The sequence below is a fragment of the Hordeum vulgare genome, chromosome 1H (genome assembly GCF_904849725.1).
Source record: "Hordeum vulgare subsp. vulgare chromosome 1H, MorexV3_pseudomolecules_assembly, whole genome shotgun sequence".
Taxonomy (NCBI): Eukaryota; Viridiplantae; Streptophyta; class Magnoliopsida; order Poales; family Poaceae; genus Hordeum; species Hordeum vulgare.
In genome coordinates this window covers 9882209-9893983 of record NC_058518.1, presented here as the reverse complement: position 1 = coordinate 9893983, position 11775 = coordinate 9882209, and the positions used below count along the sequence as shown (strand labels likewise).

Genomic DNA, 11775 nt, shown 5'->3' with positions numbered 1-11775 from the left:
GTGCATCATTCTTCGAAACCCATACACAATTTGCTGCAAGCCAAGATGGTATGTGCTCGATCCTCTCATCTGGGCCTTTATTTGTTTATTTTGAAAAGGCCCAATTAAGAGTGGAGAATTTGACAAAAATTTGGAGGAATTGCATTCAAAATGATAAATACTACTCATGACGGTATATATATTCATGTACTCCTCCTTAATAATGAATTCAGACCAAGATTGGAACATGGGGCGGAGAGGGTGGCAGTGAGTGCGATATCGACACAAAGTCCAGTGTGATGCTTAGTGTGACCATCCGTAGCGGAGATACCATTAACGCGATCTCCTTCGTCTACCTGGGCAGCGATGGTCGCGTCTACTCTGTGGGTCCGTGGGGTGGCACTGGCGGCAAGCAAGTCCAGGTATATAAGTGCCTCTCTTTTTTTTTTCCTTTTTCTTCTCTTTTTTCTCATCATGGTCACATGATTCACATGAATTTTGCACAAGAATCGCTTTAATTATTGTTGGAATTAATTAGAATTTTTTGCCTGCAAATCAAATGAAGAGACATGCTAATTCTACTTAGAAGTGCTAATTTTGCACAAGAAAGAAACTCGGCTGAGAATTCCACATCCAATCTAACGGCATGGCTAATTTTGCAGATATTTTTTGACCCTACAAACTATGTGGAGGAAATCTCCGGGACCATGGGTACATATGGTGGCAACGACGTCGTGCCGTCTCTTAAAATTGTGCCCTACAAGGGGAATCCCAACACATTTGGCATCGCTAAGGGAACTCCTTTCCGCATCCCGGTGCTTGACGGGGGTAAGATCGTTGGCTTCTTTGGACGCTCTAGCGACGTCCTTGACGCGATTGGGTTATACATCAACAACTAATCTCTCCACTCGACCGGAGGAGTGCCTACCGTACGCACTGGAATAAATAAACTTTCACTAAAGTGTCTTGCACGGCACTATAGCGCATGTACATGTGCGCCATGCATGTTTTTTTACATGTTAACGGAGGGCTTACGCTTGCGTGAACTTTATTGGGATCGTGTGCGCCATGCATGTTGACCTAGTAGATCCACATGTCACCGAATGGCGCGGCAAGTTTGTGGTGTTGCATTGTAAACACGCGCAGGTTTGAACGAATAAAGGCACCGAAAAGATCTTATGTACTCCTAGCCAGTTGGCGACCCAAATTCTCCTTCGTGTTCATCGAATTCCAGTGAGTTTGTCCATATGGAACGTGTTGCCGCGATAAGACACCCCAAGTGACTAATTGACCTTTCCATCAAAATGATGCAAATTTCCACGACATGCCACCTGTAGGAGGACGACATCCCAAGTTGAAACCAAGTACCCGATCTCTACAACAAGACAATATGTTAAGTTTAAGTTCCATTCCCTCTGTACCTAAATAATTATAGTTGGAGAAAACTGACTAGTTCTCTACCCGAGTATAATTATTTAGGTAAAGAGGGAGTAGTCACCAAGTGGTGCTGCCTCCACCACTTCGAGTTGGCACCGCAATGTCTCCTGCCAATACGCCGTTGGAGTTACACGAACTTACCACGCTGGAGCTAGCCGTGGTAAGGACACTTGTATCTCCTGGTCGCGGAGGTGGCACTTTTGAAGATGGCGAGCTTGAAGAAGGTGGCAGTGAGCTTGACGACAATGACATCTTATTCATCCAGCATATCTTGAGCACGACGTCCGACCAGTTTCAGTTGAGCACCTCCTCGCTGCCATTTTGCATCACTATTTTATATCCTAATTTCCTCTATTCATCGATATATTCATATTAGAGTGCAATACGAATGTTGTTCTATCGTATTTTGCATGTTTCACCGTCGAGAGGAGGGAATCACCAGAGTCAGGAAACAGGAGGACAAAAACACCAAAGAGATACCCAATTTTCATCGATAAAAAAATTCAAAAAATTCACAGAAATTCTTTCGGGAAAAATAACCCCAGGAGCCAGAAGATGACCATCGGGAGGTGAGCCATTAGGCCACACGGGTGCCAGGCGCGGGCCCAGCATGGCACATGCCTGGAGGCTGTGTGGGGGGCCTGTGGCCCCCTTCCTCCACCTTTGACGTATATTTTCCTTTGACCTAATTTATTGAGGGGCATCTCTACATTCTTCGTCCGCCGCCGTCTCGGGATGGAGACGAGATAGAGAGAAAGAGCACTCAGGCAGGCAGATTCCTGTCGGGAAACTTCCCTCCAGGAGGAGGAAATCGTCGCCATCGTCATCGTCATAACATCGGGCATCATCGTGATCATCATCAACATCATCTCCACCGCCAGGACCATCTCCATATCCATCCCATCTTACTCCGTTGTAACGATTAGTGTTGTAACAATAATACTCGGGGGTGCATCAATCCAAACAGGCGGATTGTTTAAACGTCCACATTGAGCTATCTCATAAGCCACGACATTTGATTCTCTATTACAATGCTTGATAGTAAGCTTTCCGAATTTTCGTATTAAGTCTCTGTAATCGTCAAGTAGCGAAGCTGCGAGCATAGAGTAATCATCATTGAGACGTAGGGCTTCGACCACGATAATATTATCCATCCTCACTTGTAAATTGTTACATCCTAGATTTTGGAGTAGCTTCAATCCTTCATGAAGCGCCACTGCTTGTGCTGCCACAACATTTGCCACATGTTGGAGTTGTGAGGTGGAACCAGCAATGAATTGACCTCTATGGTCCCTTACGATTGCTCTGCATGATCAATCTTGAGTGGAAGCCCTCGTTGAAAGAGGCGCCTACATTTAGTAGTTGTTGCGGGGCTAAGACCAATGGGCATATGCTCTTCTTGGGAACAGGAGTTCCCTTTCGAGCCGCTCTAGTAAAGTTCAACACTAGTGCATGTATGGCCGCCGCTGATCGTTGTGTTCCTCGTATATGTTGTCTTTGCTGCCAGCATATATACATACCAGCAAGTGGTTGCTGTTAGTTCCGGCAACTCAATCACATCATCATACACTATAGCTAGCTGGGTTGATCGATCACAAAGGAGGAAATCAAGAATTTCAGAGTCAGAACGATCCAACAGACTGGCGCGTCTTCAATGGTTTGATTAGCTTTAGGTGGTGTGCATATATGTGAAGAGAGCATGTTTGATGTCCTCCGCCTCTCCGGCTGCACATCTTTTATAGTATTGCTTCGCTTCTTGATTTATTTTATACGTAGCAGATATATTTGGAAAGTTTTGAAGTGTGTGTGTATATATATATATATATATATATATCCGATGAAAACTTGGAAACTTTATTTTTCTTTCCGCCCATCAGAAGGACAACAGACCAGCTAGATCAAATTTGCCGATGACCCCCTTCTCAACGATTCCGTCGATTTAAAAAAGAAGGAACACAAATTCCCTCAACAAAAAAGGAACACAAATGATACCTTTTGACTCATCGTCTTCAATCTGATGTACTGATGGAGAATATATATAACTGACGGCTCTTCAACCATACGACGGCGAGCCTGTGGCTTGGCTCCATACCGGGAGCGACAGCGACCTGGTGGCCATTGCGGCGGCCACGGCGATTCCAGCGCTTGACGCGGGGACCAGAGTATCTTCAACAGACGCGCGTTAGTGGGGCGCCCAATCCAATCAAATCCAGCGACCCCACGTGCCGACATAGCAAACCCTAGAGGTGATAATCACATGGCGATACTTTCAGATGGCATGCAGTGCAAGATGCTTACATACGTACGTGTAGCTTTCACCACCAGGTCCATCGTTTTGCACTTGCAATTAGTACTTCTTGCCCTCGGCTAGTAGATCACTTAAGCGGAGCAGCCAGCTTTTTGCACGGTGATCCACTAGCAGACCAGCTAATTAGTCACTAGTGTCTGTTTTTTCTCTCTCTCCCAAACTCACATTCTTAACTTCTTAAGTTTAACAAAATTCTCCAAAAAAAAAAAAAATCCACGTGTTCAAACGGATGTGTACCATATGTGGGTAAAGTTGGCGACCATGTAGGTTAACGTACGGACTACGCAATACAAGACAAATTTGTGATTTTGAAAATGGTGAACCGTACACTTGTTTTCAGTCCATGAAATTGTCATGTTTGTGCAGCTCACATGTTGATTTCTTTCATCATAAAACTTTATACGCTTGTAGAAGACATCCATATGAACCTGTAGTTTGTTCCTAGAATTCCTTGAATCTTTGAGATAAGGTTTACCTTTTATTTATTTTCAAACAACTGAGTTCTTAACTTCCGCCCTCTAACTCCCCTCCCCCCTATTTTTTTCCTCCTATAGGTTATCTATTTTAATAATATACTTTCTTTTAATATACATTTCCATGAATTTTGCTCTATGGTTTTCTAAAAGAAATTTTAGATGAATAGGTAGACCTCCTCCCCGGTTTATTATATATTTCCTATACACCATATATTAAAAATAATTCACCATCTACTAAAGATGTTCAATGCATAGAAACATGTTTAATATCTATTAAAAAGTATTTATGGAATATTTTAAATTATTGTAGATAAGGAAAAAATAAAATCCCAAACGAAATCGGTAAAATGGAAAGAAAAGATAAATTTAAAATAGAAAATACCCAAAAAAATCGGAAGTAAAAAATACAAATTGTTGGAAAAATAAAAGCATTGAAAAAACAATAACAACATTCAAAAAATCAAATTAACAGTGTTGGTCTTTTCTAATTATGGAAAATCTACCGTGGCCGGTGGAGCGGTCATATCATTGGCACTCTTTTTGCGTACGTGGCATCTATTTGTTTGCAAGACTTTAAAAAAATATGGTTGATAGCAGACTTATCTATTTGACGGTCGCCAGCGTCAAAAAGATGCGGCTTCGCCGAAACTTGGCCGGCCCACGCTCGCAAGAATGTTTTTATTCATTTCTGTTTCATTTTGTCTTTATTTATCTTTCTTTTTTTTCTGTTTTTTATTCTTTTTATGTTTATATTTTTATATTTTTATATTTTATTTATTTATTTTCAATTCTTTGGTTTTGCATTTATAAAGTGCGTGTTTACACAAAAAAATAATTCACCCTATCTCAGAAAAATGTTGAATAGACTTCTTAAATGTTGACCATGTATTTCAAAACTGTTCAGCGCATATAAAAAAGTTCAAGGTCTATTTAAACATTTGTATAGCATATGTAAAAGAATGGTCAATGTATATTTAAATATTGTTCAGCCTATATCACAGAAATGTTTACTGTGTATGTTAAAAATTGTGCAGCATATATTAAAAATGTTAAATATATATCTAATTTTTTTCATTGTATATAATTTTTTCAAAAAATGTGCATAATTTCAGAAAAAATCTTAGTATTCAAATATGTTTTCACCTTTTCAATTATTGTTGACGTTTGAAAATTAGTTAGAATTTCAAATTTGTGATGATTTTTCATATATTATTCAGATTTTCATAGAATTTCTGCCCCAAAAATATTGAAATTTTGAAGAAAAACAGCGTTCTTGCCATTCGACTTAAACTATAGACCTTGTGCTTCGCTAGTTGCAAATCTTGGTTGCGAGCTTGGCTGACTAGCGACAGAACTCCACAACTCGATAGTGAGGCCGGGAGTTTGACTCCTTGTCCGCTCTATTTATTTCGTCACATTTTGTCATTTGGTAAACGCCCATAAATGGCCAACCTCCTATAACGACCACTTCAGCGAAGTAATATCTACAAGAAGCACACGGGGCGTTCAATAGGAGGTCCTGAATTTCGCAAGAGATGAATTCAGAGGGCCTCCTACTCCCCGACCTACGCGGGAATATGAGAGCAACTATCAAGGTCTACCTTTCATGGGAGGCCCGCAAGGGTCGGTTTAGTGGGCTAAGAGCATGTCACTTGGCGCGCTCTCGATCGTCATCACGTGTCGCGCGCTGTGTGCTTCCTTAAGATTTTTTTACGCGCATTTGTAGGTTTTAGATGGATATTTTCTCAGTTTTTCTGGATTTTTGGTTTTTTGCATTGCCTTTTCTAGGTTTTTGTTTTTGCCACATTTTCCCTAGGTTTTTTTTACGTGATTATTTCTTCAAAATCACATATTTGCTTCTCGCGGAGGCACATGGTTGCTTGAGTGAGAGGCACGATTGTGTGTCTAAGGAAGGGTCTTTTTATTCGCTTTCATGAGAACCACATATTTACTTTCTGTGAAGGCATAGATTTGCTGTGAGAGGCACATATATACGTCTTGAAAAAAAATATGTTTTTTTCTATGGAAGATGCAAAATTGCTTCTAATGCAGACACATATTTGCTTCCAGTAGAGGCGAAGTTGTGCCTCTCGAAAATAGATAAAATGTGTTTCTAATTGTTCAAAAGTTTAGAATTTGAAATAATGTTCTTGAATTTTACAAAGCTTTTGAACTAGTTGTAAATGTGAAAATTGTTCATGAGTTTGAGACTATTCCAAATTTTTAAACATGTTCATGAATTTGGCAACTGTTCTGAATTTTCGGCTTTCTGCGAGTGGAGAGGGAATGCATGCTGAAAGGAAGGGTGAATTGTGCCGGCCCAGGCTGCAGATTGCCACAACCTCGTTTTCAGGGCCTCCTATCTGCCGCAGAGTGCGGCAGAATGGCTGGGTTTCATGCCGGCAGTCCTAGGCCTGGGCCGGCTCAACTACGTGCCACTTGTTATTTCCTGTTGCGTGACAAAAAAAACATCAACTACTGGTAATAAAGGCGCAAAACGCAATAAGAACACGAGATTTGAAATGTTGTTTTTTGCAAATTGTGAACTGTCACTACTAGATATCTAATCTTTTTCGACGGTGAAATTAAATAACCGACACACCATAGGGGATTCCCATAATATCCGACCGTTCCCAAGTTCCCCTACAGTTAAAGTCATCCACAAGGCTATGATACTTAATTACCGACGGTCTTGATTAATAGCCGACGGGGATAAAAACACACATGTTCATAGGATACATCAACCGAGAGGTATGAAGAATAACCGACGGTCTCCAGTGCACACATAGTTATGCACCGTATTGCTCGACGGTGTTACTACTTAGCCGACTGGTACTTAGCAATTCATGGTTATCCCGTGTTATACCCGACAATTTATTCTTAGCGCATGGGTATCTGATCGAATAATCGATGGTCAAAACACATAACCGATGGGCACAACTAACTCTAAGTTATATGTAATTATAAATGACGGTTTTCTGTAATAGTCGACGGTGTGGTAACATCGCTCAGTTATTTGTCATGATAGCTAACAGTGTGTGCAAATAGTCGACAGTGAAAACGTGGTAGGGAAAACCAACCAGTATTCTATAATCATATCTTCTTTTTATTCACCAACGGTGTATATTCACCGTTGATAATACATATACCCGACAGTGATCCTCAATAGCCTACTGTTAATCTCATCAAAGGTGATTAAACCGTCGTCAATGTTGAATGTTGCAATCTTGAGAAAGCATGGATATATTTTTTTTAAAACATTTAAGGATTTTCAAAACCAAAATTATCGATGTTTTACAACATATATGTAGAATCCCATTCTTTTGTAGTCTCATTGTTAGATATTTATAACCATTAGAACTCCAAAAATTATTCGTTGCATTAACTATAGGTTGCTTAACCAAACTGAACAATATTGTAATTCTTGATCCCTTTTAATATTCTCTAACATTTTTTAAAGCTTGCAATAATATTGTTTAGCTAGGTTAGTCTCCGACCCTTTTTTCCGGTAGCGGAATGAATCCAAGGCTTGACTCAGCCCAAATCTCAAAGGAACCCAGTAGGTTGACTCGGCTCGACCTCTTCACTTGTCGGACCGAGGGCCTATGCTACCCCGAAGTGATCTTAACGCTCGCCTAGCTTGATGAGACCTACATAACCCTTTTCTATGTTTTCAACCTTTCATGTTGGGATGCCACGCGTGAAACCGCCGCGACATTGTCATCTGCATCAAAAAAGGCCCAATCCAGATCATTTTAACATAAGTTGAAGAACCAAATTTGGATTTTTAAAGTAGATGAGAGTCTGTCTTGCTTTTTCTAATATTAAAATGAGAACTTCAACATTATTGAAAAAGGAAAAAGGGATTAAAATTCAATCGATATTGCCGACTTGCTAATCGGATCTGCGAAATCCAATGCCATCTTGTGGGGACGACAAGAATTCAATCGTACCAACTACAATGGAGTTCAATCAATAAATATATTCATTCGGTCGAGTATACTAAAAGATCAATTCAAACGAGTGACTGACGTGCACATTAGGAGGTGTCATGTTAAGAGTATATCAACCATACTAGAGGCCAATGGGCGCTTCGTCGCACCGCATTCTTCAGTGAAGAAGTGTCTTTTTTTACTAACAGGTTATTGTGATTAGTTGTTCTGTTTTGATTTGGGTCTTAATTATGTTGGTAGCGTTTTTTCATTCGTATATCATGATGGGTTGATGTTAAAGTGTCCTTCGGCTTTGGTGTCAGCCGATGGTAGTTGTGTGAGCCCCTTCAAAACTGTTTTTTACATAACCTTGGGAGCTTCCATTCCATGGTGAAAACGTAGGATTTGGTAGGCACACGAAACTCTCACCCGCTCAGTTAGGCTCACTTCTTTACTCGTTTTCTTAGTTTTTATTCACTTGCTCCACTGCTAGCTCATAAAGGCCGACTACCTGGACTTTTTTGTTAAATAAAAAATATGTTCATATATTTTTTTAAATGAATTTCCATTTTTTATATTAAAAAACATGTTTTTTCAAATAGTTTTGGATTTGAAAAATTATGTGCAAACTTGAAATAAATTAGCAAATTTAACAATATTCATAAAGTTAAAAAAATTTGTGAAATTGAAATATGTTTGTGAATTTGGCCCCCCACGATGTTGATGCACCAAGAGGCTCCACATTATTTAGGGAGCATAATATCTTAATTAACTTATACAGATTTTTTCAATTTAAAATAAGTGTTTTAACTTTAATATAATTTTGTATTAAAGTTAGTATAAAACTGAGTATTTAATTTGGGATGAAGGGAGTAGGTGAATAGGAAGCATGTGCCAACTACCTTCTTTAAGAAACGAAATGTCATAGAGAGCCACCCATTTTTTAATTTAGAAGAGGAAGGGATAAGGTCAGCTACAGTATTTGTCACTTACCTCAGTCCACTCGCTCTCCGGGCAACACCTTGCTCTTCTCCTTAAAAAAAGCAACATCTTGCTCGCCACCGCCCCAATCCAAATCATGTCTCATCAGAATCCAAGTACCCCCATGGTGAAGCGCCAAGCTGCAACAGCAATAGCCAGATCGCGGGTCGTGAAGATGAACTGGACTGGGAAGGTGGAGATTTGTGGTGGGAGCCCCCGCGCGTCCGAGGTGTCATGGGTGCTGCTGCAGGGACCCGGCGAGGACTGGTTGGTTCTGCAGTCGCGGAGATGAAGGAGGGACTTTGCGGCTTGGTACCGTTTGTTGCGCCGCCGTCACTATCACTCATACAGAGGCCAGGACAAGCAGGGCGCCGTCGACGACCAAACCAAGTCCAGTTTCCAGGTTTCATGATATTCCTCCCCTTCCCTAATTCTACTTTTTATTTCTTAATTTATTTCTTTGCATTCAGAGCTTTGGAAGGTCTAACTTGTTGAGAATTGATAAGAAGAACAATAAATTTGGTGATTGAGTTTTTTGGGGAAATTTTTGTGTCAATAGAACAGAGCAGGGATAGTTTGTTGCAAAATTAACATGTAAAGTCCGTGCAATTTTTGTTACTGTGCTAACAAGGAAGGATTATTACTTGTGATGAAGGAATTAATGAGAGGTTGACACCAAAATATATTCATGTGGGGGATTATATTATCAAAAAAAAATCAGGTGGGGCTTCTCGCACCCTGGTATTTTCTCAAAAAGAAAAAAAAGGTTGGACGGGTGGGCTAGCGGCTGATTTCCTTTTTGCGCGCGCACGAAAAGCGTTCGCGCCCTCACCCCCACTTCTTCCCAAAGTTTCGCGGTCTCCTCAATCCTCTCCCGATCATAACGAACTCATCCACCTTTCTCCAAAACATATTATGTCCGGCCTCCAAGTCTGCTTCATCTACGACGTTTGAGGAGGAGTTCCTTTGCTGCCCCTGCGATGGACGAGGACGACCAAGCAACGCACGGCGGCTCCTCTGCTTCCGCGGCGATGGAGGAAATAACACGAGGCGACGCTAGCGATGTGCCAAGGTATCTCTCTCTTTTCTTTTTTTTGTGTGTTTCTCTACGCTTTGTTATCTGCCATGTGCCCGGTCTATGACTTTGTGTGTTGCCATCACACTTCTGAAACTGCATTCCTCATTGTGTTTCGTTGTGAACTGTGATTATGCTTTGCTAGCCATTGTGCATTGTTCTTTTGATCTACTTTTAATGACATCCCATTCACGGACTACGTTTTCACATGTCCGGTTTACACGTTTGCTTATCCAGCATGTAATTTGTTTTTTGGTTATGACTTTTAATCTTTCAAGATGCAGATACAGATTTACTGAAACTGAACATAGATTTGTAACTTGAGCATGCCAATGTTACTTAATACATGTGCTTAGTTGTTTTCCTCCAATTACTTTGATGCCTCAATATGTCTAATTTTTAAACTTCAAATTGTCACATATATATATATATATATATATATATATATATATATATATATATATATATGTGTGTGTGTGTGTGTGTGTGTGTGTGTGTGTGTGTGTGTGTGTGTGTGTGTAGCACTATGGGCAACAACCGTAGTTCGATGTACAGAGAGAGAAAAGGAAAGTTGTTCAGTGAAACTTGGAGACGAGGTTTGGAGAATTTCCTGGATCATGCATTTTCATTGCCCGAAGCCACTGTAGATGAGAAATCCCATTGTCCGTGCACTAAGTGTTTCTGTCGTCATAAGCGCAAAAGGGATGAGATGACCATCCATTTGTGCGCCAATGGTTTTCAGTTAGGATATGAGAAATGGACTAGTCATGGGGAGCCTAATATACCTGAAAACATAGAGCAAGACGATTTTGTGAGAGATGTAGATAGAATGGATGATATGTTAGTTGATGCAATTGCTGCGGAAGGAGTTTTTCCAGGTGAAGAACCAACACAAGCTGCCCAAAAGTTCTACAAAATGTTGGTTGAAGCTGACACACAACTGCATGCGAAGACATCACAAACTCGTTTGTCTACTGTGGCACGGCTAATGACTATTAAGACACAACATAATTTGTCAGAAGCTTGTTACAATGAAACGATGACCCTAATACATGATGTTCTTGGAGATGATGCTGCAAAAGAACTCCCTACAAACTTCCATAGGTCAAAAAAGCTTGTGCATAGTCTAGCCATGCCATATGTGAAGATTCATGCATGCCCCAAAAACTACATGATTTATTATAAAGAAAATGAAAACAAAGAGAAATGCCCAATCTGCAATGAACCTAGATACGAGGAAACAACCACAGGGAATAAATCTAGGAAGGTACCACGCAAAGTTTTGCGCTATCTCCCTATAACACCTAGACTGCAGCGGTTGTACATGTCACAGAGCAGTGCCAAGCACATGGACTATCATGCTAGGCCACGGAATAACAAGAAAGTAATGGTTCATCCTTCCAATGGAGAAGCCTGGAAGGAACTAGACAAACAATTTCCTGGTTTTGCTGAGGAGGTGAGGAATATTCGGCTGTGCCTAGCGACCGATGGATTCACACCTTTTGGTATTTCAGCAGCCTCATATTCTTGCTGGCCTGTCTTTGTTGTTCCCTACAATCTCCCACCTGAAATGTGCATGAAGCAAAA

General features: G+C 40.6%; 1 protein-coding gene across 1 annotated transcript; it reads left to right on the top strand.

Annotated features, from left to right (window-relative positions):
* LOC123404386 (horcolin-like) lies at positions 1–1141 on the top strand. Its single transcript, XM_045098310.1, has 3 exons — positions 1–48; positions 213–401; positions 642–1141. Exons 1-3 carry the CDS (start codon positions 46–48, stop codon positions 876–878), a joined length of 429 nt encoding a protein of 142 aa, XP_044954245.1. The 5' UTR covers positions 1–45; the 3' UTR covers positions 879–1141.
* The last annotated feature ends 10634 nt before the right edge of the window (positions 1142–11775 follow it).

Coding starts and splice junctions, on each gene's coding strand:
- LOC123404386 (XM_045098310.1), top strand. Junction 402..641: donor CTGGCGGCAAGCAAGTCCAG/GTATATAAGTGC, acceptor CTAATTTTGCAG/ATATTTTTTGACCCTACAAA.